Source organism: Canis lupus, chromosome 24, assembly GCF_003254725.2.
Source record: "Canis lupus dingo isolate Sandy chromosome 24, ASM325472v2, whole genome shotgun sequence".
NCBI lineage: Eukaryota > Metazoa > Chordata > Mammalia > Carnivora > Canidae > Canis > Canis lupus.
The window spans coordinates 46,872,177-46,898,134 of NC_064266.1; the positions used below are offsets into that span (position 1 = coordinate 46,872,177).

Consider the following 25,958-nt stretch of genomic DNA (forward strand, 5'->3'; position numbering starts at 1 on the left):
ACTTCTCTCTTGGGTCCTGCCTGTGGTCTGCGTAGAGCAGCCTCGCCCTACTTCTGGGGCAGCTGCGTGGGCGGCAGGGGGACCCCACCTGAGCCAACCCTGGTTTGCTCCGGGCCACGGTCACCGGCGTGGTGTGGCCTTGTGGCCTTGAAGGGTGTCCCTGGGGAGCCCGAGGAGGTGGGGGGTGGAGAGCAGGGACCTGCCCGCCGGTTTTGTTTATGCTGCTTTACCCTCTGTTACGTTTTCAGAAAGGGTTTGAGGCCCTAACCTCAGCCATCTGCCCAGGAACTTTTTAGGTTTTTTTTTTTTTTTAATATTTTATTTATTTATTCATGAGACACACACACAGAGAGAGGCAGAGACACAGGCAGAGGGAGAAGCAGGCTCCATGCAGGGAGCCCGATGCGGGACTCGATCCCAGGACCCCGGGGTCACGCCCTGGGCCGAAGGCAGACGCTCAACCGCTGAGCCCCCCAGGTGCCCCTCCAGGGTTTAAAATGGAAAGCCTGTGTCTTGGGACACCCCCAGTCCCAACAAGCAGGCAAGAGGGCACCCTGCTAATCTCACATTCAAGGCCAGGCGGTCTATGGAAAGGCAGGGAGTTGAGGGTGACGGGGGGCGTCGGGAGAAATGGGCCGTGGGTGGGGGCCCAAGGCCGTGTGGGCGTCTGCGTTCCGGCTGCAACCGGGGACCCGGGGACCTGCATGGGAGATGGGAGTGTCCATAGCGTGACACACGCCTGTGAGCTCAGGAGACAGTCCCCGCAGGGGATAACGGAGGCCCCCGCCTGTCCTCACCCCGGGTGACGGGTGACGGCCCGCCACCTCTAACCCCGCATCCGCCTGCACCCTCCAGCCCCGCGGCCTTTGCCTGAGCCAGATGCGGCCAGCACCGCCCGAGGCTGTGACCCGGGTCCTGAGACAGCGGAATACATTTGGAATATTTTAAGGAACGTGTGTGCTCTAGGGGAACAGGGCCGCCCAGAGGGAGGGAAAGAGTTGTAGGCTCTTTGATTTTCCAAAAGCAGCTGCAGGAGAGAATGAGTGAGAGACACACAGACGGACGGACAGACAGAATGGGCTAGGATGTGTATGCTGCGCAGGGAGCCGGGGGCCTGTTCTGTTCCCCAGACCCAGGCCTTTCTGGAAGCAGCCCGTGGACATCCTGGGGCAAAGCTCTCACCCCGTCTGGTACCCCGATATCATAAGGCCGAGGAGCGGGCCGGAAGCTCTGCAGGAGCTCTTCTTGAATGTCCTTGCTGACCCCACAGCCCGCCGGGAGACCCCAGTGTGGACGGACAGCAGTTATTTGTAGCGAAAAGGCTTCTGGTTTATTCTGGAAACCCAGATTCCCGAATATAAAATAAACATCTTCGCAGTGGTCTGTGGTGTCAGAGATGCAGGTGCCGCCTGCAGAGATCTCTGGGTCACCTGAGGGTGCGAAGGCCACCGGCATCGGGGTGGCCCAGCCTGGTGGGGTTGGCTAGTGATGTGCTCGGAGGGACAAAGCCCTTTCTACCTAAGTCATCTGGCTCAGATGTTTCTCCCGCCAGCAGCCTGGGTGCCGTGGTCCCGCTGGCATCGACTGACTCCCACGTGTGGGGTCTCTGACTCTCCGTCACGCGGCCTTGCAGTTGTATCGGCCCCCGAGGGACGAGCTGCGCCCTCAGCAGCTTGCCTGGGCCGCGGCCAGGCTGCCACACGGAGCTGGCTCCGGGAGCCCCGGGCCCACGCGGCGGGACGGATCCTGGACTCGGCCTCAGCTGTGAAAGGAGCTCTGTCGCCGTGCATGAGACTTAGAGACTCTTCCAGGGATTTTGTGACTTCAGGGCCTCGGTGGTTAAAAAGCAGAGAGGCGCGGGGAGGGCCGTGGACACACAGCTCGAGGCGGGGGGGGGCCAGGCCGCGGAGTGAAATGCGTCCTGTCACATGCCTCGTGGCCATCAGAGAGCGCGCAGGTCCCATCGGGGTCTGGGTTTGTGGCCAATTCCCAGACTGGCTGTGGCCTCATTAGCGCAGCACGCGCGGTCCGCACGGCGCTCGGAGGTGGGGCTCCTGTCAGGCCGAATCAGAGCCCCCGCGAGAGCGGCTGACGGCGGCCTCATGGCTTCAGACAAAGTGGGCTTGGAGGCAAGACCAGGCCGGCCGGGAAGGCTCTCCGCGACTAACGCGCCGGCGAGCCGCTCCTGAGAAACCCCCTAGGATCCTGCTCCTGTCCCAGGTGGCATCGCCGACCCCCATCAGGCTGGCGGTCAGTGGGGCGGGCACCCAGGGGGGTCTGAGCGTCACGGGGGACAAAGGCCACGGGCCCGGCCCATGCACAGCTCTGCTTTGTGTTCCGACGGCTGAGTCTCCTGGGGGTGCAGACGGCAGCCGCCGCTGGGGCCCAGAGATCCTCTGCAGCCTGACTGGCAACAGCCCAGAGACCCCAAGGGGCGCTCGTGGAGCAGAAGCCTCAGTTTACTCAGAGACCCCCTTCCACGCGGGCATCTTCCAAGGGCTACCCCTCCGGGCTACCTCTCCAAATAATCTGGCGTCGTCCTCCTCAGAGGGCCTCACTTAAAAACAGCTTTTATACATTTGTATCAATACATATGCCTCGGGTACTTCAGACTGGGGAAAACCAGCATAAATCATTTTGTAAAACAGGGAAAACAAGGGCACCAAGGAAATTTTGCTAACTCTTTGAGCCCTTTTGCATTTCTGGTAATGTGGGTTTTGCTCCTTCGCAATCAGATTTGCAAATGTGTATTAATTTTCTAATTTTATGGAACTGACTTTTGTTGGGGTATGGAGCATAACGTCCAGGGTTATGATCCAAAAAGGTAATTAATTGTTGGAGAAATGATTTAATACATTGTAAATCCCTCTATTTCCATCCCCTAAAATGGGATGCCAAGAGCGATTATAGACTAAAGACATATCACAGGCGAATTCACATGATAAAATTGCTGTAATCACTCTCTGCTGGATTAACCGGGGCTCCGAAGCCTCCGCCGCTTGGTCGTTCTAATCAGACTTCCCGCAGACGGCCAAGGGCGAGGCAAGGCAAGGACCGTCGGTGCGATTCACACATCCTTTAGGAAAACCGTATTTGTCCCTTATGAGGAGGTGCCTCTTCCTTTCATGTCCCAACCTGCAAGGGAAATAGACACGCATATTTGGCAAAGCAGGTGTCTGCACCGGGGCGCTCAGTAGCTTCGTCCCGAGGATTCTCCTCACGTCCGCACGAAGGAAGAGAAAATCCCAACCCTGGGACGCAACCAACAAAACCAAACAGTCAGGAGCCGGTGCGTCTCGTCCATGAGGGTCTGTGGACGAACTCCTGCGGGCTGGACACCCTGGCACGTCCATGCTCCGGTCCCTGGGGGCAGAGCTAGGTCAGGATGGAGTTCGGGTGCCGCTGCCTATTACTGAAAACCAGGGATGCCGTTTTAGGCGAGTGAATTTCCTAACTGGAGGAAAACAAAGGTCTTCGGGCGTCAGATACCCGGGCACCGTGGTGTCTTACCAAGTCGGTAGACACGTTCCCCTGGAAATACCCAAAGGAGAGAGAGACACATGTCTGTCGTTGGTCACGTTAAAGAAAGGAGGGAAGAGGAGGCTGTGTCTGTCCTGGGATGCTCAATCATTAGCTTAACCTTTTTTTTTTTATTTATGATAGTCACAGAGAGAGAGAGAGAGGCAGGGACACAGGCAGAGGGAGAAGCAGGCTCCATGCACCAGGAGCCCGACGTGGGACTCGATCCCGGGTCTCCAGGATCGCGCCCCAGGCCAAAGGCAGGCACCAAACCGCTGTGCCACCCAGGGATCCCTCATTAGCTTAACCTTAAGGAACGCCCACTTTGGTTTTCCAATCTGTGTGCCTCCTCTTTCGACTTGGCAAGCTGGGGGTGCCATGGGGAGCGCGGGCGTGCCGGGACCTGCACCGGCCACCAATGCACCAATCCATGAACACAGACAGGGTGCAGGACCTCAGCCAGGCAACCTGCCTCTCCAGCCCGCAGCAAGGGACCCCTGGGGAGCCCCTGGGTTCAGGGAAACCTGCTCTAAGCCCCCACGAGCTGGGCTCCCCAGGCTCATAACCTGAGTTTGAGTGAGCCTTGGTCTCAACGAGCAGCGGCCAGCGTGGCTGAGCCCCCAGCTGTGTGGTTAACCGGGGAAGAAGGCAGGGTTGGCTTCAAGCCAAGCCCCCATGGCAGTGTCACCACGCTGCTGGTTCCCCCGGTGTGGGCGTGGGTGGCCAGTGCGGGGCTGGGCGGCATTGGACCTGGTTACTCTGTAGATGTACTACCGCCATTTCATGGTAGAAAATGGACATTGGCTTTTCTGGCCACCTGCCCTGGCCTCAGCTAGACTTGGTGAACCGGGCTCCAAAGAGTAACCAGGATGGGGCATTTCCTGTGTGTCTGGCTCTAGAATTTATTCCTTGAACCAGTGGGCGTTTCCTGTTTATCATGAAGGTGAAGGAAACAAAGGCACCTCACATGCTTTGCGACAGGACAGCCTAGAGCTGCAGTGTCCACCGTGGCGGTCACGGGCCATGTGTGGCCACTGACACTTGAAACAGGGCTGGTCTGAATTGAGAAAGGCTCTGAGTACAAGACACACTGGATTTTGAAGAGTTAGTTCAAAAAAAAGGAATGTGAACTATCCCCCCAGTAATTTAAAAATAATGATTACGTGTTGAAAAGATAATATTTTGCATACATTGGGATAAATAAGAGTCATTAAAATTGATTTCATCTATTTACTCTTTTTACGTAGCCACTAGAAAAGCTACAATTTCATGGGTGGCCCGGTCTGTGTGGGCCAACCAGGGTTTAAAGGGACATTCCCCCAGCCACATCCAGATGTCCCAGCAAGTCATCTTTCCTTACCCTAAGGTGGATCTAAAAAAAACGAGCATCTAGGAAAAAGGCTGTTTCAAAGGCCACTTATAAGCAAGGCTCTTTCCCACCTCCCTCCTCCCCAGGGCTGGAGAAGTGCCGGCTCCGGGGGTGAGATGCACGAGGAGTGCCGCCGGTTAGATGCCCAGAACCCTGTTGTCCGACGTTTCCAGAGAGGGGTGGGCTTGCTAACGGGCAGACTGCGTCTCTGTACTTGTGCTGGGGGTTCTTAGAATGGGGAGGCCAAGTGACTCGTATTTGATAGAACAGATTGCGACCTTAGGCTTGTTGAAAAGTCAGCCTAATTTCAGGTTGAAAAAAGACTCCACTCCACCCCCGTGAAAGGCAGGCTGATGTTTTGGAGAACAGTAGATCATGCAGATACATGGCTGCGCAACTACAGAAAAAAAAAAAAAAAAAAAAAACCATTTAATGTAATTTTTTGGGAGAACTTATGATTAGTTACGTGGTCCTTTTTTAAAAAAATTGTGGTTTTTCGGGGTGCCTGGATGGCTCAGTCTTTTAAGTGTCTGTCTTTGGCTCAGGTCATGATCCCGGAGCCCCAGGATCGAGCCCATGACCGACTCTCTGCTTATCAGGGAGTTCACCGCTCCCTCTCCCTATGCCCCCCACCTCTCTGCTTATGCTTTCTCTCTCTCCCTCATTCTCTCTCTCAAATAAATGAATAAAATCTATAAAAAAAATTACAAAAATTTGTGGTTTTTCATCCAAGAGGGGGCAGAGAGATTTTTTTCCTTTACCTTTTTGTTAGTATCTCATATATTTGCTGAGTGGCTGCATACATATCGGCTGTCTGCACCTCAGAGACTCTAGACCCCATGATTTAGAACCATGTGGTTCAGGGGCGCCTGGGGGGCTCAGTGTTTGGGCGCCTGCCCTTGGCTCAGGTCGTGATGCCGGGGTCCTGGGATAGAGTCCCATATCGGGCTCCCCATGGGGAGCCTGCTTCTGTCTCTGCCTCTCTCTCTCTGTTTCTCATGAGTTAAAAAAAAAAAAGCATGTGGTCCAAGTTAACACAATTATCTGAAAATTGAAACTGAATTCAGTCACAAATGAACATATTTAATTTAATATTAAAATTTAATCCTATTATTTTAAAAAATAACTTGAAATCGTTAACTTCATGCTGAATAGAAACGATGTACTAAACACAGCTGGTTTCAACCAGAATAAGCAACTCTGTTTCAGATTATGACAAGTAATTTATAAAGTTGATTTAGGATCACTTTGAAATGACCCTGGCAGTAAATGAAGTTGGAATTGCCAGTTGTCCTGCCTTCCGTTACCTGAAAGGGATTCGAGGCATAGCTTCTGGCGCTCAGCTTTGTGAATGTGCAAAACTGATAAAGTAGTGCGTTTGGGAGAAAAGGACAGTGAAGAAATAAATATGGAAATTAGCAAAAACCAGTATTAAGCATATGTCTTTATGAATAAGACTTAATCACACACTTCATTTTGCAAATACAAAAGGGCCTTTTGAAATGTATTAATTAAAGTTAAATGCTTTAGACAGGCCGCTTTGTAGGGCGGAGGTCCTCTCCTCATTAGCATAGCGTTAACGACAGCCGAGGAAATTGGGTTAATAAAGCTGGATATTGCAGCAGTGCGGCTGGGGTGCAAATGGGCGCGGACAGCCTGGTCCCCAGGGTGGCCAGCCGGCGGCGCAGAGTGCGGGGACGCCTATGGTGGCAGAGATCTGCGCTGTGCACCCACATCAAAGAGACAGCCCGGGACACCAAGAGACAAACCCATCACCTTTCCGGGGGTCAGGAAGCAGCTCCTCCCACCGGCTACTCACCCGTGGCCTGGCCGTCTCCCCTGGAAACGCGCTGGGGTTGGTGTGGAGGTCACCGGGGTAGATGGGGCCCTTCCGGGACACTGCAGGCCAAGTGGGGCCCTGGGCAGCGAGGACCCTCCTCCAGACAGCAGCCTGGAAGCGGAGGGCGCGAGGAGGGTCTCCTTCCAACTCCACGAGGGCCACACCCCGCAGGGACTTCCCGGCGGGAGAGGTGGTGGCCGGGGAGTCCAGGGATTCTTTAGGGGACAGATTCTGCAGACCCGGAGGCAGCTAGGGCTGGTGTCCACTCACCTCTAGAGGTTCGTTCAGGCCGCTGGGCAGACAACAAAACAACAGAACACACTGACTTCAAAGAGCCCCAAAGCTACTGCCCAGGGTCACCGGTGCCCGCCGCAGTCCAGCTCCTCTGTGCGGGACAGTTGCAGCCCGGGTCGGGGCGCATCGGGTGCTCAGCTGCAGGGGCGCTGAGGTCCTGGCGCCTCGGAGGCCGGGGTCCGGGTCTGGGGTGTGGGGTCCAGGCAGCGGGAAAACAGCCACCAGGAGCGGCCCGCAGTTTGGTGAGAGCGGAGAGCGGAGAGCGAGAGCCGAGAGCGGGCGGAGGACGCGCCCCCCGCGAGGGCCCGGAGCCGCCGAGCCGGGCAAGCCGCTCTGTCCCTGGCCCGGCGACAGCCCCGCGAGGCCACCGCCCGGGTCGCAGCGGACCGGCTCCCGCCCTAGTCCTGGTTCTCTTTTTCAGCGTGAGGGGCGGTGCTCGGACAAGCAGGGCTTGTCAGCCTGTCCCGACCCCGGCTTGACGCGGGACGTGGGGAGGTTGCCCGGGGATGCGCTGCGGGCTCGGCGGCTCCATCCGGTGCCCAGACGTGGTTTGCGCGGCGGGGCGCCCTGAGCCCCAGGTCCGGGGCCTCTCCCGGCGCGCGCGGCGGAGTCGGGGCGGGGCGGCGCGGTCCGGTCCGGTCCGGGGCGGGGGGCAGGTGAAATGCAGGACGCGAGCGGGAGGGGGCGGCCGGGCCCTCAGGGCTTCTCGTTACAGTGTTTGCAAAGCGCGGAGGGCGTCCCGGAGAAGGCGGTGCACTTGTCGGGGCAGGGCAGCGGGGCGCCCGCCGAGAAGGGGTACACGGCGGCCTGGCCGAAGGGCGGCAGGGGCGCAGCGGCCACCGGCGCCGCCAGGCCCTGGCCCTGGTTCAGGTAAGCCACGAGGCGCCGCATCTCGTCCAGGGCCTGCGCCTGCATGAGGATGTAGTTCTTGGCGAGCAGCAGCGTGGCGATCTTGGAGAGCTTGCGCACCGACGGGCTGTGCGCGTAGGGGATGACGGCCCGCAGCCCGTCCAGCGCGTCGTTCAGGTCGTGCATCCGCCGCCGCTCGCGCGCGTTGATGCTCAGCCGCAGCGAGCGCTGCTCCCGGGGCCGCCGCCGCGCCTCCCCCGCGCCCCCCGCGCCGCCCGCGCCCCCCGCGCCCCGCCGCCGCCGCCGCCGCCGCCGCTCGAAGGCGTCGTCGTCGTCGCCGCTCTGCTCGCCGCTGCTCTCGGCCGCGCCCTGGGGCGCCGCGCCCGCTGGGAGCTCGCCGCCCGGGCCGCCCTCGGGCCCCCGCGCCGCCCCGTAGGCCAGGCCGCCCGTCGCCACCGCGTAGCCGCGGCCCAGCGCCAGGTACGCGTCCCCCGACAGCGCCTTGAGCTCGGCCATGGCGCCTCCCGCCCGCGCCCGGCCTGGCCGCCCCTCCGAGCCTCTCCGCGAGGCCCTCCCCGGCGCCTCCGCGCGCCCTCCGCCCCCCGCGCCCCCCGCGCCCCGCGCCCTCCGCGCCCTCCGCCCCCCACCCTCGCTGCGCGTGCAGGGCCGGCCGGGCTCCGGCTCCCACTCGCTCCGCCGCAGTTTTAAGGAGCGGGGGGGCGCCCGCGGGGACTCGGCGGCCATCCAATCAGAAGGGACCTGGTGACGGCCTCTTCTGGAGCCCGGGCCGCGCCGGGGGACAGACCGACGGCCAGGGTGGGGAGGTGGGGAGGCCGTGGGGTGGAGGGCGCTGGCCGTCTGGGTGGCGCCCGCTTCCCCTGCTCCCCCACGCCCCGGGTTGCCACCGCAGAGCGCCCGACCTCACCAGGGCACCTGCCCAGTCCGTCTCGTGTTCGTCCCTCCGTCCCTCCGTCCCTCCGCCAGGAGCCCGCCCCGCACGGGGCTGGAGCAGAGCGCGCAGCACAACCTGAGACACCCGCGTCGCTCCCCGGAGCACTCGCACCTGCCTGGGGCCCCTGCGGGGTGGGGGTCTCCGTGTGCAGCCCCAGGTGGGTGCCCTCTCCTGCCGAAGCCCCACGAGGCTGCCAGCTGCTGGCTCTGGCCACCAGCCCTGTGGCTCCAGGCCTGGAGGCGCCAGCGAGGATCTCTCTGGGCTTCCAGTCCCCACTGCGCTCTCCCAGGAGACCTGCGTCCTGAGGGTGTTTCCAGCTCCCGCAAGTCCTAGTGTGTAAGGCGGGGACTGGAGTGTGGTTCTCTGTTAGAACAAACCTCTGGTTCCAGTGTCCCGGTGTTTCACGTAAGGAGGGAATCTTCTGGTTTTGTCCTCACCAGGGCATGGCCTCCATGGTGGGGTGTGGGAGGATGGCCAGTGAGAGACCAGGGGCAGGGGGGGGTCATTAGTCTGACCTGTGTCCCCCCTCCACACACACGCACCAGGGACATCGCGGTGGCCTCCCCAGGTGGGTGTTAGACCAGCACCTGTGGGGATGGCGGCCGAGGTGCCTGGTGTGGGAATCTGCAGGTCTCCCAGCAGCCTGCAATGGGGCGGGGGCCGTGCCGATCCCTGGGCGCAGCTTCCCCAGTGCGAGGCGGCCTTCCAGTGGGAAGTGTTCCAGGGGCCGAGGGAAGGGGTTGGGGATTAATGCCAGCTGCGTGTGAGGGCTTGAGAGGGGTGGAGTGACCCTGGAGTTTCTGACACGGTTGAAGAACAGGGGAGGGCTTCGTGCTCCCCGCCCAAGTCCCCGTTTGGAGCGTTCACCGAGGGAACGGCCCCGGGAGCGTCACTGGCTAACTGTTCCCCGTGTTCTTGGACTGAACGCTACACAAGCCGTGAGTGCACAGTGGCTTCCAGAGTTTCTCCTGGAGACCCCAGAGGTGCTGCTGGGGTGAAGGCCGGGACCCCAGACCTTCCGCCAGGTGAGGGGCTGCCTGGAGGCCTGGGAGCCACTGAGGATGCTGGCTGGCCACTCGGTCCAGAGACGGGGCTCACCCTGGCCTCCAGCACGAGACCTTGGCGAAGTGGCTTCACATCTGTGCCGTCCGGTTCCTTCAGAGCGAGAGAACAGAGATGGTCCATGTTTTGTTGGGTGCTCAGGGAGGGTGAGCAGGTGCTGTGTGCTTTTGTGGAGCGAATGGCCTAGAGCCATTTGCTCTCTGGAAGGTTCTGGAAATCCAGCAATGCCTAGGATCCTGGCTCTCAGGGGCTCCTATGCTGTGTGCAGGTATTTGAGGCCACATAGAGGTAAGTAGTCACCGAGAACCTCAGAGCCCCCTTGCTCCGGGCCCTGCGAGGAGTGGAGAGGACCTGCATGCGGGCTAACGCCTCTGCCTGCGCCGGGGCCCCGTGTTTGCCCTGGCTGTGCATTCAGGAGGGCAGGGCTCACCCACCAGTGCGTCCGGGCCCAGAACAAACGTGGGTGGCAAGGGTTGGCAAGGAGGAGAAGGGTCTGGGCTGAGGCCAGGCACAGGCAGGCACTGGGGACAGCCTGGTGTGGACAGGAGGCCATGGCATTTATGGTCTGAAGGGTTAGGGGCTGGGCCGGGAGGCATATAGGCCGTCAGAAGGGGCACAGCACGCTGGAGGACAGCCGCAGGGGCCAGCGTGGGGACAGGGACTCCAGGGTCGGGGCACCGGCCATGCCGGGGAGTTTGAACTCAGGTAAAAGGGTAGCACCGGTCACTGAACGTGCTCAGGGCAGCGTGCTCAACAGAACACTGTGGTCTCGGGGCTCGGGGGGCACTTCCCCCTGGGGGCCCCCCAGGCCTAGCAGAGCAGCCAGGGGGTGACAGGGGACGCAGAGAGAGCTGGGCCAACTCCACAGACACCCTGAGGCCATGGGAGCATCGGATGGTGTCCTGCCGGGGGACTCAGGGTGGAGGCTGTGGGATTGGGGGGATGGTGCCCAGCGTGGGGCATGTCGGTAGAACAGGAAACTAAGCACAGGGGGGCGAGGTGGGCTTCCAGAACCTGGCCTGGATGTATGCGTGTGATGGGGAGCCCCTCAGCCCCAAGAGGAGTGAAGTCTTACATCTGCCACCCCGGGGGTGACCTAGGGAGCGTTAGGCTAAGTGAAATAAGTCAGAGAAGGACAAAAGCCATATGATCACCGCCCAGTGGACCTGTAGACACAAGCAAGGAAAGGGGGGAGGCAAACCAAGAAACAGCCGCCTAGCTCTGGGGTGCACTGCTGGCCCGGGGGGGAGGGGGGCAGCAGGCGATGGGGTGAGGCGCGCACCGGGGTGAGCACCGGGTGATTACGACACAAGCTTTAAAAAGTAAAAGATTGAACCCTGAGAACTGAACCCAGCGTCCCAGACACGGTCGCAGGTGGCATCGCCGCGGAGATTAAGGTCGCGCCTGCGTCTGTTGCAGCTGCGGCCGCGGTCGTGGGCCGGGCGGGCGCTGGGGAGGCGGAAAACTCAGGCCAAGGCCCCTCAGCGGCTCCCAGGAGGACTGGAGGCCGGGTGGGCCCACGTGTGGGTGCGGGCGGGAGGCAGCCTTGGGGAGGCCCCTCTGCGGAGGGAACAGCCCCGGATCCCGCAAAGCGCAGACACAGGCCGGTTTTTGGTCAGCGGCCGCCACCTGCTGGCCGCCCGGGAGGCTGCGCTCCGCCTGCTGGTGGGCTGCTGGGGAGCTGGGGCCTGCTGCAAGGGGCGCCCTGGGCCGGCCGCAGGGCTCCCGGTGGGGTGCGGGGCTCCCGGTGGGGCGCCGCAGGCTGGTTCCCTGGCTGCATGGAGTGGAGAGGGCGGTCGTGGCGCTCACCGAATTCGCCGTCCTGGGGCCCGACGCTGCCCCCGGTGTTCAGGGCAGGCGGCCTGCTCTCCGCTGCGGGTCCTTCACCCCAGGGAGCAGGGGCAGGGCAAGCTGAGGCCGCCAGCGCCGACTGCGGGGTGCCAGGGAGCTGCGCAGCCCCTGGGCCTGTGCCCGCCTGGTTGGAGGGGATCGTGTTTGTGCCCCAAGGCCGTTCTGAGCCAGTGGTGCCCCCACCCCCGCTGGCCGTGGGGTCCAGTGCCGGGCCCTGCAGGCGGCGCCCCCATGCAGCAAGCTGTCTGGCCTGGCCAGCCAGATGCCAGCCCTCCAGTGGGTGGGTCTCAGGGTGGGGGCCAGCGGGGCGCAGTCACCTGGGGCGCAGGCCTGGGGGGCCGGGTGGGGGGAGAGGAGGACAGTTCTGCGGTCCACAGAGGTCGCGCCGAGTGGCCTTGGGGGAGCCGTCCTTCCTCGCCGGCAAACCCGAGGGGCGTGGGGACAGGACGAGGAGGACGGACAGGCCACAGGTGCCGCAGGCACACCTGCTCTGGGCGATTCCCAGGCTGGGGTTGAGGACTCCACCCAACGTTCCCGTGTCCTCGCGCGGGGACTCGTTGTCACTCTGTCACCCACTGCGCTTTGTGTCTCGTCAAGCATCGCTGAGGAGCAGCCTGTCGTACGCAAGAAGCTGGAGGCCGCGGAGGCCACGCGGTTTGCACACAGACGCTCCCTGAAAGGTGCCTGACGGGGCTTATTTCAATCCTCTGCATCTTCTGCGTCCCTTCTTGCTTTCGGGCCGTGATTCTTCCCTGTGCTGTTTCCCCGGCGCGGGAGGTGACGGGCTTGCCACGCCTGCTGTTGGCTGGGCGGCTCCTCGGGGCGGGGTCCCCGGGGCACACGGGAGGAGGCCTGGTGGTGCAGGTGGCACTCTGCCCCCTACCCCCGCGTTTGCGGCCGCTGCTGATGCACCGAGTGCCGGTAGCTCATTTTAGGGCGACACTCGTCTCCATGTACCTCTTGCCGAGCGCCTCAGGGCCCCGGGGTCGGTGCTGCAGTGACCGCAGCGAGGCTGGGTGTCTGCCCCCCTCTGCTCAGGGTCCCTGCGCTGTCCTTGGGGAGGGTGGAGGGTCTGGTCCCGATCTGCTCACGGGAAGCTCTTCCTGGTCCGGGTGTTGTGAGAAAACTCACAAAACTACCACTTAGTGTATTTTTACGGCACCAGACAGTTCACAAAGCACCCCCGTCGCCCCCCTCTCGCCGTCCCCGCAGGCGGAGGGTCCGGGCGACCAGGACGCGTCTTGGGGGCAGGTGCGGCTTGCATCGGCTCGAGCCTGTCTCCGCCCAGCCGCCAACCTGGGGGTAAGCAGAGGAGTCGGTGAGGAAGCTGGGGAGGGTCTTGGCCTGAGCCCTTCCTTCTGTCCTCCCTCTTCTCCGTTCCTGGCTTGGCTCATCTCTCTCCACGTAAAATGCCCAGCTGCGCCGCTCACTTGCTGCTCAGGGGCCCTGGGGGCCTTTTGCACCTGCCCACCCCCTGCCACAAGCCTCGACCCAACATCACCCCCCAGCGCCCACGGGGGTTGCTGCACCACGGCTGGGGAGGTGTGACCTGGGATGGGTCTAGTTTCAGTGCTTTGGCTTTAGACATCGGCCCACTTCCAACACCCCTGCCCATCCCATAGGACTGAATGCACCTCCTCCTCCAGGAAGCCTTCCTGACATCCCACCCCCTACCCCCGCTTGGACAAGAAACCCCTCTGTTGTGCTTTATTGGGATCGATGAGCTTGGCCGGAGACTCCTGACATTCAGTCAGGGCTCGTTGTTGTCCCTCTGAGAACACAATCTGCGCCCTTCACGTTTAGATACAGAGCCTCCAAATTTCTTTGAAGCAGTGACTGATTCCTTCCTAGGGAAGCAGTCTTTTTTTTTTAATTTTTAAAAGATTTATTTAAAGATTTTATTTATTCATGAGAATACACAGAGAGGAGAGAGAGGGGCAGAGACACAGGCAGAGGGAGAAGCAGGCTCCATGCAGGGGGGCCGACGCAGGACTCGATCCCAGGTCTCCAGGATCACGCCCTGGGCTGAAGGCGGCGCTAAACCCCTAAGCCACCTGGGCTGCCCGGGAAGCAGTTTTAAATTTTGTGATTTGTTTTTTTTTAAACCTCGGGCGAAATATTCACTTACATGAATGCCTTTTTGGTTTCCCCTTTCTTTCTGATTTCTTATTTTGGCACATTGTGGTCAGCGAAGGCGGCTCACACACACGATGGGAATTTGATTGGACCCAGTTGGAATCGTATATACGTATAGATATATAACCTGTGTTTACCTCAATTCAGTCAAGGGTATGTATTGTGTCATTCAAATCCGTCGTGTTCTTATTTTTTGTGTTTAGTTGCTGCTGAGCTGTGACAGTCTCACTGTGTACCTGGACTAGGTCACACGGTGACAACCACCCGTAAAGCCATTCCGCTGGGGGCTTAGGATTGCTCTGAAAACTTTGCTCCCTAATGACATGAACATGATTACTTATTTTCTTCTCTTTTTTCTTTTTAAAGATTTATTTATTTATTCATGAGACAGAGAGAGAGAGGCAGAGACAGGCAGAGGGAGAAGCAGGCTCCCAGCGGGGAGCCTGATGCGGGACTCCATCCCAGGACCCCCGGGGATCATGACCTGAGCCGAAGGCTGGTGCTAAACCGCTGAGCCACCGAGGAGTCCCCAAATGTCTGATTTTTGCAAAATTTGTAAGGTTTTTTTTTTGTTTTTTTTTTTTTTTTTTTTTTTTTTTTGGTGAAAGCATGATCATTCCTTAGTTGTGGCGTGTGGTGTTTTATATAAGTTAATTTGGTCAGATTCACTGATTGTATCGTTCAAGAGGTCTACATGGCTGCAAGTCTGTCTGTTTCTTCTGTTAGCGGTCGGTAGTTATGAATGAAATTGCCGCAGACCTCGCTGAGCCGATGGCACAGAAATACAAAGGATCGTGAGAGGCTGCTTGAGCAGTTGTACACCAGGTTGCACAGCCTGAAGGAACGGGTAAGTTCCTAGGAACACACAACCTACCAAGACTGAGTCATGAAGACATAGAAAGTCTGACCAGACAAATCACTATAAGGAGGTTGATTCCATTAACTATGAACCTCCCAACAAAGAAAAGCCCAGGACTAGATGGCTTCGCGGGTAGATTCTATCAGATGTTTAAAAAATAACACCGACCCTTCTCAAAATCTTCCAAAAAACAGAAGAGGAAGGAATGCTTCAAAACTAATTTTATGAGTCCAGCACTACCTGCATACCAGGTGAGGACACCACAGGAGAAGAAAATACAGGCCAATATCCCTGATGAAAAATAAATAAAAGTCATTCAAACCAGAAAGGGGTAAGTAAGGGCATCTGGGGGGCTCAGCGGTTGAGCATCTGCCTTGGGCTCAGGACGTGACCCCGGGGTCCTGCAGGTGCCTGCATGGAGCCTGCTTCTCCCTCTGCCTGTGTCTCTGCCTCTCTCTCTCTCTGTGTCTCTCATGAATAAGTAAATAAATCTTTTTTAAAAAAAAGGAAAGGGATAAGTAAAACTGCCTCTAGAAGATGACACGATATTGCCTAGAGACCTTCCGTGACTTATGATGGTGTCACATCCTGATAAATCTGTCGTAAATTGAAAGTATCACGAGGAGAAAAATGCATTCAATACCCTTCACCTACCAAACATCCCATCTTAGCCTGGCTGACCTAAACGTGCTCGGCACACGACGTGAGCCTACGGTTCTGCAGAATCATCCAACTCAAAGCCTATTTTATAATAAAGTGCTGAGTATCTGATTTACTGCATACTGCGTGGAAAGTGAAAAACAGAATAGTTGGCTGAGTGCAGAATGATTGCTGACCTTCCTGGACACGAGGCTGCCTGGGAGCTGCCCACCATCGTAAGGTAGGATCGGACCGCGTAGCGTTAGCTGGGGGAAAGATCAAAAATCAAACTAGGGTTCCTACTGAGTGTGTATTACCCTCACACCATTGCAAAGTCAAATAATCGTACGCCAAACCATCATAAGTAGGGGACTCTCTGTATAGAAAATCCTAAAGACGCCACTGAAAAACTGAAGTAAAATAATTCAGCAAAGTTGCAGGATACGAAATTAATACACAAGAGTCATTTGTGTTTATTTTCTAAAAAGATTTATTTATTTTAGAGAAAGAGAGAGAGAATACACAATTGGGGAGGGGCAGAAGGAGAGAGAGAGAATCTCGAGCAGACTCCCTCCTGAGCACGGAGCTCACCTCGGGGTTTGATCTCACGACCCTGAGATCGTGACTCTAAGATCATGACCTCGGATGAAGCCAAGAATCAGACAGTTAACCAACTGAGCCACCCAGGCACCCTCAAAATCAGTTGTTTTATAGGCTAACAACAAACCATTGGAAAGAGGGATTAAGAAAATAATCCCATTTAGAGTTGCATCAAAAAAAATAAATAAAATTGCATCAAAAAGAATGAAATATGTAGGAATAAATTTAACCAAGGAGCTGACACACCTGTACTCTGAAAACTGTAACATTGATGAAAAGACATGAAAAAGACACAAATAAATGGAAAGATACTCTGTGCTCATAGATTGGACTTTAATATTGTTAAAATGTCCATACTGTCCAAGGTCATCTAAAGATTCAATGCAATTTTCCAATTCAACGCGAGATTCCAATGGCATTTTTTTTACAGAAATAGAAAAAAAAATCCTAAAATCCATATGGAGCCACAAAATATCCTGAAAGGCCAAGGCAGTGTTGAGAAAGCAGAATAAAGCTGAAGGCATCATTCCTCCTCCTTCCAAACTGTGTTTCAAAGCTGTAGTTGTCAAAACAGTGTGGTCCTGGCAGAAAAATAAGACCAGAGGAAAAGAATAGAGATCCCAGAAATAAACCCACACATATATGGCCGATTAATTTATGACAAAGGAGCCAAGACTATTCAGTGAGGAAAGGATGGTCTCTTTAACAGATAGTGTTGATAAATCTGGACAGCCTCGTGCAAAAATTGGGCCTCTTTCTTACACCATCCATAAAAATCACTGCAAAATGGATTAAAGACTTGAACAAAGACGTGAAAACATGGAACTCCTTGAAAAAAAACACAGATAGTAAGCTCCCTGACATTGGTTTTGGTGATGAGTTTTTTGGATTTGACACCGAAAACAAAGGCAAAAAGAAACTACTGGGACTACATCAAACTAAAAAGCTTCTGCCCAGCGAAGGAAACCATCCACAAAATAAAAGGGCGACCTACAGAATGGGAGAAACTGCAAATTCTATGTATGATAAGGAGGTGATATCCAAACTATATAAAGAACTCATACAACTCAATGGCAAAAAACACAATTTGATTAAAAATGGACAGAACCCTGGCCTCGGGCTCCGGAGGAAGTAGGAGTTGGCCGGTGTTCCCCACTGCTGCTGTCAGACCATCTGCTCTGGGGCCCAAGGAAGGCCGTGGGTCCAGCTGTCCTGTCCCTGGCTTTGATCAGCCGCTCTCAGGCTGCCTGGGGTTGGCAGGGAGGGCGGCAGGGAGGGCCGTGAGCACCCGACGGCCGAGCCGCTGTGGGAGTCCTGGCGGCAGAGTCTGGAGTCTGGAAGTGAGATCAGAGGCCGCCCGGCCCCAGGCTTCTCCCCTTGGCGGAGGCGTCTCGGTTGCTGACGTGGGACGATGTGGAAATGCCACTCGGGCTCCCCGACTGCTCCCTGGCTTCACCGGGGGCACAAGGAAGTGGGGTCCTGAGGTTTCTCCCAATTTCTTATCTTTTCTTTGGGGCAGGGTGTGCGCCGGCCCACCCGTGAGGGCCGAGCGGCTCCTGGAGCTGGGGGTGTCCAGGCCAGCTCTGGGGTCCTGGGTCAGCCACGTGGGGGTGCAGACAGACCTTGGCTCTGTCTTCCTGCTGCTCGAGTGGCTGCTTGGAGTCACCCCTTCCTTTGCTCCAGCCACTGGCCTCTGCGCTCCTCCCCTACGTGCGTTGGGGGTCCGCGTCACTTCTGTGGGGGGTGCTTCTGCCTCTGCTGCCTCCCCGCCTCTGGCCTCTGGGCACCTTGTCCTGCAGGGAGGGTCCCATGGAGGGTGCCCGGCGCCTGCCCACGCCGAGGCCCCGGGTGTCGCTGGCCCTTCCTGGAACTCCCGACCCGACCCAGCCCAGGGCACGTGGGGCAGACAAGCCCCTGGACACGACCAGCCATAGCGGGGGTTGTTTTAAGCCGGGTGCGGGGTGGCCTGTCACCCAGCAGCAGGTAACCCAGACGGCCTCCCGCTGCTGTGTGGGGTCCCCACGTTTATTCTCCCCCAGATGATGAGGGGATCCTGGTGAAGCACATCAGGCGAGTCCCCGCCCTGGTCCCCTTCCTCAAAAGAAAACTGTGGCCCCCTGGCCCCCCGAGCTGGGCACAGCAGCAGCCGCAGCCGCCCGGCCCCCTCGCGCCCTTGCCCAGGTGGTCAGCCGTGGACACCTGCAGGCGGCGTTTCCGTGCCAGGCCCCGGCCATTGCCCCCACGCCCGCCCACATCCTACCTGCTCCTCTGTGCCCCCCGCCTGCTCCTACCGTCGGCCTGCCCGGCTGCGCTGGCCTCTCCCACCTGCCGCCTTCCCCACCTGCTCTGCAGGCCCTTGGACATCAGGCAGTGACTGCCCAGCCCTTGCTGAGGTCGCCTGAGGTCGCTGCCTCCTGAGCCGCTGCTGAGCACTTCACGGGGTTGGTGGCAGTGGGAGGCTCTGCATGGGTGGGGGGCTGTGCTGCGGCACCTTTGGTGCTGGTTGGAGGACAGCCTGGGTGTCCAGGGCCGTGGCAGAGAGTAGGACGGCCCCAGTCCCTGCCCCTGCCCCTCTCCCAGGTCCCCCCCACACCTGCTCGCAGGGCTGAGGGGTGACCCATCAGGGGCGGTTCCCCCGCCAGCCTCCGGGGGGCAGCAAGCCCCTGGGTTTGTGTGTCCAGTGGCCACCGGGGAGGATTGGGGGCCGCAGAAGCCTGGAGGCCCCGTGTGTCTTGGCCGCTCTTGAGCCAGACCTCAGGCCCTGGACCCTCCAGAGTAACCAGGACACAGCCGGGAGGGCCCCCCGCCCGCGGCCCCTGGTCCCCCCACCCTGCTCTGGGGCAGCAGCCCCTCCCCTGCCCCCTACAGCCCTGGGTCAGGGGGAGGTCCCGTGTGGGCAGGGAGGGGACACCATGTAGGGGGACAGGGCATTCGCGTGGCGCCTGAGGGGGCCCAGCCTGGTGCCCGAGGACAGCAGGGTCTGGCCGCAGGGGGATCCAGGAGGCTGAGGTGGCCCCAGGCCTAGAAGGAAGTGGTCGGAGCCCAGGTACCCGGGGCCAGGCCGCTGGCAGCACCCCCGGACCCTTCAGCTCTTCTCCACACCTGGAAAGTGGGTAAACCAAGGCCCCACCATGACGCCTGCCTCCCAGGTGCTGCGCTCTCAGGCGAGGACAGGACTGTGTGCCCCGTGCGCCTCCTGCGCTTTGGTGGGTCACCTTCACCGGGACGACCACACGGTGGACCCAGGAGCCCTGCCCCGCCGTCCAGGAAGGCCTCACCGGGCCCGTCAGCCCTGCCACACCTCTTTGGACCCCAGTCTGTGCCCTGCCGCTGTCTGGACGCAGAGACGCAGCGGGGGCAGTGCGCGGGGCCGTTTCCCCCCTTGGCTGCGCACAGCGGGGCGGGCGCTGTCCTGGCATCGGAGTGCCCAGCCCCGGGACAGCAGGCAGGAGCCCGTCCCCCACGGGCGCCCCACGGCCAGCAAGTCGCAGCCCTGGGCCCCAGGCCAGTCTGACCTCCCTCCCAGAGCCGTGCTGGACGACGGGCCTCGTCCCGGCCGAGGGGTCGCCACACCTGCCGCTGCGGGTGCCTGCGGGTGGCTCCTCCTGGCCCGGGCCGTGGCTGGTAGGTCTTCAGGGCACGCCCCTGCCGCACACGCCGCAGCTCCCCCTCTTCGGCTCACGTCCTCCAGTCCTTCCTGTCCTCTTCCCTGGAATCATTCTGCACCGAGTGTTTACGGTGACTCCCTTCTTGCCTTTACTGTTGGCCTGTGGACGAGGCCACTCGGCTGGGCCCGGGTCGGGCGGCCGCTGTCTCAGCGCCTGCTTTGCACGCCGGCCCCGGCCTTGGCAGCCCCGTCGCTGGGCTCGCGGAGAGGGCAGGTGGGTGCATCCACGGCGCATCGTTAATAAATCGGCTTAAGCCTCGATTATCCTCCAAAAATAAACAATAAAACGGTATCTTAACATCACGCACGTGTTTCCGGGCCCAGCCTGCCCTGTTCTCCGGGTGGACGGGTCTGGGGCCGTTCCCGGTGCCTGAAGAACTTTGGTGGGGTTTTTCCCTGAGAGCCTGCGGGTGATAAATTGACTCTTTTTTTGTTTGTTTAAAAAGGTTTTATCCGTGAAGATAATTTTGTGCGATGAAGGGTTTTAGGCGGACGGATCTTCCTCCCCTCTGGGCACTTTAAAGATGCCGCCTCGCTGGGTTCGGCCTGGATCGGCCCCCCGAAGCCCGCCGCCGTCCCGACCCCGACCCGCTGAGTGCGCTGCGCCCGTTTCCCTGACTGCTGGGGCTTCCTCTTTATGGCCGAGTTTCCTCAGTTGTCTGAGGATCGCTGCGCCGCGGCGTCTTGATGTTTATCCTGCTGCAGGCATTGGGGGCGGGGGCGTCGGGCTCCTTCAATCTCTGGATTTTCGACGCATTTGGAAGACTTGATCGTTATTTCGTAGGGCGCTTTCCGTCCCTCCGCCACTTTGGTTTCGGCCTGCGAGTCACGGAGACCCTCGTCTTCCGGCCGTTTCCCCCGTGGGCTTCATCTTGGACACTTGTGCGATTTGCTGTGAATGTTGTCGGTTGCGGTTTTCACTTCAGAGGCTGCACACTTCATGTCTGGAAGGAAGGGTCAGACCTTCCTCCGGCTCCCACCACCTTTCTGCCCCTGAGCTCAGGGGTCACGGGTGGGTGGGTGGAGTCTCTGTCTGAGGCCCCACTGCCTATGCGTCCCCTGCCTGCGTCCCCTGCCTGCATCCCCGGCCTGCGTCCCCCGCCTGTGTCCCCCTCCTGCGTCCCCCACCCACTCAGGTTTCTCCTGCTATGGGTCAGGTTTTCCCCTTCTCGTGTCCTTGGTGATTTTGACTGTTCGCTGATGTCTGGGGTCACGTGCCACTGGGCGCTAGACTGTGTGTGAGGCTTTGGGGAGCCTGGCTCTCGTGCAGCTAACTGCGTGGGGTCAGGCGTGCCCCGCAGCACCCCGAGGCTCATCCATCCCCATGGAGCCCCTCGGGGGCCATGGCTAGCGATGATGACCATTGCCTGCTCCCCCCCGCCCACCGTGAGTCCTGCCACTGTCCCCATCCTGGGGAGTTTCCACTGTGCGTGCAGACCAGCATGTGCCCCAAGCTCGGGGTCCCTATGCCGATCTCTGGGGCTCCTCCAGGCAGCCCTGGGTCCTTGGCCCTGGGGCCGCCCACTGCCTCGCCTCCCGGACTCTGGCCTCTGTCTCCTCTGCTCAGAGAGGCCTCTTCTAGGCCATGACCCTTCCTGAGCCGCAGCGTGGGGACTGTCCCCAGCCGGTGGGCTGGTAGCCGAGGGCCCCGAGATCAGCTTCTCTCCCTCAAGAGCACAGTCCGGGGTGCTCTGAGGTCCGGTGTCCCGGGCGGGAGCTGCTGCGTGGCCTCTGCTCCTCTGGCGGGTGTCCCTGCTGTCCCTCCCCCGCAGGCCAGAGTCTGGCTGCACTTGGGCCGTGTTTCCTTCCACGGGCCCGCGGCCTGGGCTGGGGGCTTCTGAGTCTGTGATATTTACTGAACAAGTGAGACTTAAGCTCTTTGCCAGGCCCCGGGGGCCTCGTTGCCGTCTTCTGCTGAGGGTCAGCTGCCAGCTCTCGTGCCCTCGGGGCACAGCCGGGCCTTGTGCTGCCATCTGTCCGGGTGCAGATGGGGTAAAGGGCAGCCTGAGACTTGGGGCCCAGGGCCGGGGGTCCAGGTCCTGGGCGGGGGGAACTTAACTGTCTTCCCCTGGGCACCTGAGGTCACCTGGCCCCGGCCACTCCCTGCCCCCACCCGTGGCCCGAGTCCCTCTCCCATGAGCCCCCAGCGGGGTGGGGGGTGGGCGGGCAGGCGGAGGGGAGCCCCCAGTGGACACGAGGTCTGCGGGGACCCGGATGGGGGACCTTCTGAAGGCCCGTGGAGGAGACGAGCCGGTCTCACCTCTGCTTCCCCTTGCGCACCTCACAGACGGCCCGGGAGGCTGCCCCGGGCCCTGCCCTGACCTGCGTCCCTGCAGCCCTTCCGGGCGGCCGTGTCCTGGGCGGCCTGCGTGTCTGAGGAGCCGTGAACGCCTGGAGCAGGCGGGGACCCTGGAGACACGGAGAACGGATTGGACGCGTCTGTTACTGATTCTTATTCCCACGGCTCCCACGTTACTGCACAAATGATGTGGCGCTCGAGTGAGATTAAATATTAATACACAGAAAATTAAAAAAGATTCAGGCCCCTAAACAGCTGCTTGAGGCACGGTCCAGAGCAAACGAATGATTCGTTAGAGCTTCAAGCGTGCTGGCCCGAGTGTCGGGCCCCGGGAGGCAGTGCCCCGGGCCGGGTGTGCGGGTGGCCGCTCAGCCCAGCCCTCGTGCTCCTCGAGTGGGTGTTCACTGTTCATCGAGGTGAGATTGCTTGTCGGGGCCCACGAGCACGAGGCACGGCCGCAGAGAGGGAGCAGGCGGGGGCCTGGGGCCCAGAGATCCGTGTGTGGGGCAGTGACTCCGTGGCGGCCTCAGCTCCCTGCTGCCAAATGCACACGGTTGGCTTCTCCTTGGGCTTTGGGCTTCCCCGGAGCGGGGACCTGACCGCCTGCAATGGAAGGAACCTCGACGGATTCGAACTGGTTTCAGAAAGAAAAGGATCTCTGAGTTTGCAGTTACATGAGCCATGATGGCTTCAGGCACGGCTGGATCTAGGTGTAGGGATGACAGCACCAGGGCTCCCCCTGCCCCACCTCTGGGCTGTGCTCCGGGCTGACTGCGCCCTCAGGCAGGGGAGCCCCAGGGGGCCGATGCCGCAGCCTGAGCTCCTCCCAGCTTAGCCGCCCCGGCAGGAAGCCGGTGCTTCATGTCCCTCCAGCGTCTGCTTCTCTCCCTGAGAACTTCTGTCCCGAGTGTCCGCCCTACCCTTGGACCTTGCGGTTAGGTTGGCTGAGCCCCCACCTCCGACTTGAGCGCTGGGCACCCACCTGAGACCCAGCTCGGTCCAGGCCAGTGAGCGCCAGCAGCTGGGCCTGTGCGGGGCCGCCGTGAAGGCTGGCTGTCCCCTGCGGGCCCCTCCGCTGCTTCATGCCCTGCAGGCCCCACCACCCAGGCTGGAAGGTGGCAGCCCTGGCCCAGGCAAGGGCGGGGGGAGGTTGGAGGGGCACTTGGCCGGGCGAGTCCCAGGAAGGCCTCCCGGAGGAGCTTGCACTGGGTGGCGTCCTGTTTGAGCCGAGGGTGGCTGACCTGCTGGGCACTGGTGCTGGAGCCACCCACCTGCCTCCCCGGTCCATCCTGGGGGAGGGGACGGGGTCAACCAGACACAGGGAAGGGCAGCCCGAGGGAGAAGGCGCGCTGTGCCCTGTGCCAGAACCTTCTCGCAGGGAACAGCAGTGGGCGGCACGGAGGGGGTGAGGCCCCTGACCCCGGGCCAGCATGGGCCGTCCCCGCGCCCACCCCGCGTCCAGGCCCCACGGAGACCAGAGCTGCTCCTGCAGGGGCGCCACCTGGTGGGGGCAGACGGCGACGGCCGCCTCCCGAGGTCCAGGTGAAGTGGGCGCCTTACAAACACAAACACGGGGGGCGGGGGGGTGGGGAGTCTCCGGTAGGCGTGCAAATCAGGGGCGCGTTGGTGTGGAAATCAGAGGGGGCAGCTCGGAGCCATTGGGGAGCTGGAACCGCCGCCAGACTGAGAAGCAAGGACCCTAGTCCCAAGTGGGCTCATCCCGAGGGCGGGGGCTCAGGACCTCAACAGGTGGCTTTGGGGGCACAATCTGCTCATGAAGGGGGGCCTGCCCTGCGATGGGGCGGAGACGGGGCCCCTCGCTGCTGGGCTTGCCCTGCGCCCTGCTGCCCAGCTCTCCACGCAGCTTCGCGGCCCAGCATCCCGCATGCACAGCCCCTCCATTCACCCATTCATCCCACATGAGCATTCATTCATTCATTCAGCCCGCACGCGCTGTCTCCATTCATTCATCTATTTATTCATCCCCCCTGCTAGTCCCCATTCATCATTCATCCCGCTTGCGCTGTCCCGCGCGTGCATTCATTCATTCTGCACACATCTCCCTGTTGCTCGTTCATTCATCCTGCACACCCCATTCCCCTTGCCCACTCGGTGCTGGCCCTTGCTGGGTGTTGGGGCTCACATATCTGAGAGCAGTGGGCGGCAGGGCCTGGCTGGCGGGGCTGGACCTGCCCAGTCCCCAGAGCTGCCCCTCCTGGCAGTTGTGCTTTGCTGGAGGCTGGCCTGGCCAGGCCTCAGCTCCAGGCCCACCAACGAGCCGGGGGAGAGGCCGGCCTTTATCTCCCCCCAAGGAGGCAGGGCCAGCTCAGAATTTGCTGGGCCTACTGCGAAATAAAAACGCAGGACCCTTTGTTCAAAAATGACGAAGAACTTCCCGACAGTGACCACAGAGCTGTAAGCCCATCAACCTTCTGAGCACAGGGTGACTGAGCAGAGATCAACTGCCCAGGCCACTGCCCGAGAGGCCAGGGTGGTGGAGCTCGCTGGGAGTCCACGGTGCAAGGAAGGACCCAGCGGCCTGGTCCAAAGGGAATGGAGGAGCCTGACTGGAGCTTGTCGTTGTCACATCTTCACTCCCCTCAGTGTGACCACAAGGCCGTCACCCCGAGCAGAGCTCCGACGATGGAGGGACTGTGCCCATCAGGAGTTTGGGGCGCTCCTCACCCTCACACCTGCCTGCACGGCACGTCTTGCTGTTGTTCACAGTGTTACTGAAATATAACTCCCATACTGGGCACTGCAACCGTTTTATTTTTTTAAAGATAGATTTATTTTTTATTGTTAAAGATTTTATTTATTTATTCGACAGAAAGAAAGGGAGAGAGCACGAGCAGGGGGAGGCGCAGAGGGTGAAACAGGCTTTCTGTGAACAGGGAGCCCAACATGGGGCTCCATCCCAGGACCCCGGAATCACAGCTCGAGCTGGAGGCAGATGCACAACCGACTGAGCCACCCAGGCGCTCCCAAGTCAACCATTTTATTTATTTTTTATTTGTTTAAATATTTTATTTATTTATTCATGAGAGACACATGGAGAGAGAGAGAGAGGCAGAGACACAGACAGAGGGAGAAGCAGGCTCCATGCAGGGAGCCCGATGCGGGACTCGATCCCGGGACCCCAGGATCATGCCCTGGGCCGAAGGCAGGCGCTCAACTGCTGAGCCACCCAGGTGTCCCCCAAGTCAACCATTTTAAAGAGCATAATTTGTTGGCATTTAGTACATTTACGATATTGTGCAGCTTCAGTCTTTGGTTCCAGACATTCCATCACCGCAAAGGAAGCCCCACGCCCTAGCAGCCCCTCCCCGCCCCCCTGCACCTGCTGATCCACTTCCCTCCCCGACCAGCCTGCTTCGGGCCCTTCAGGCAAGTGGAGTCACGCGACACGGGACCCTGCGTGTCACACGGCGTACCTTTTGAGCAGACTCAACATTTGCACCCAACACCAAACGACAGAACTTAGTGGGACCCAGGATGGTGAATTCCGGGGTCCGGCCCCGCCTCCCCAAGACAGCAGCTTATTAATATGGTAATTCGCCCGGCAGCTGCCTGCGAAGCCAACTGACACCATCTCTTATTCTGTGTTTTCCCTTTTAAGGCAGAGGGTCATTTCTGTGGGGGGAAAAGTCATGTTCCCTTGGTGTTCCCGACTCTGGGGTGTGCAGGTGGGTGTGGGGGGGCTCACCCCCTTCCTCTCAAGAGAGACGAACAAAGAGGGGGGCTTGTTTGGTTGCCGGTCTGGCCGCGAGATGCATGGAGTTAATCCAACGCTGTTGAATCGGGTTCACAGTTAGTGAGGGCGCTGGCGGCCTGGGGGAAGCGGCTCGCGCACCCCCTCCACCCCCTCTCCGGGGCGCTGCCTGCCCGATTGCCCTAATGTGGCATGAAATTAAAGCGGGATGCTCCTCAGCAGCAGGATCTGTGTTCTCCCCCTTCCCCTCTCCTCGTGATGAAGTCCTGTGTGGGCAGTGGTGGGGGCCCAGTCTTCCCTCCTCCCTCTT

At 59.8% G+C, this 25,958-nt stretch overlaps 1 protein-coding gene across 1 annotated transcript; it reads right to left on the bottom strand.

Annotated features, from left to right (window-relative positions):
- Positions 1-6,468: 6,468 nt before the first annotated feature.
- On the bottom strand, positions 6,469-8,387 carry BHLHE23 (basic helix-loop-helix family member e23). The gene has a single exon (XM_049100598.1). The coding sequence runs from the start codon at positions 8,385-8,387 to the stop codon at positions 7,719-7,721; it is 669 nt and encodes a 222-aa protein (XP_048956555.1). The 3' UTR covers positions 6,469-7,718.
- Positions 8,388-25,958: the final 17,571 nt, after the last annotated feature.

Coding starts and splice junctions, on each gene's coding strand:
- BHLHE23 (XM_049100598.1), bottom strand. CDS start 8,387: ATGGCCGAGCTCAAGGCGCTGTCGGGGGACGCGTACCTGGCGCTGGGC.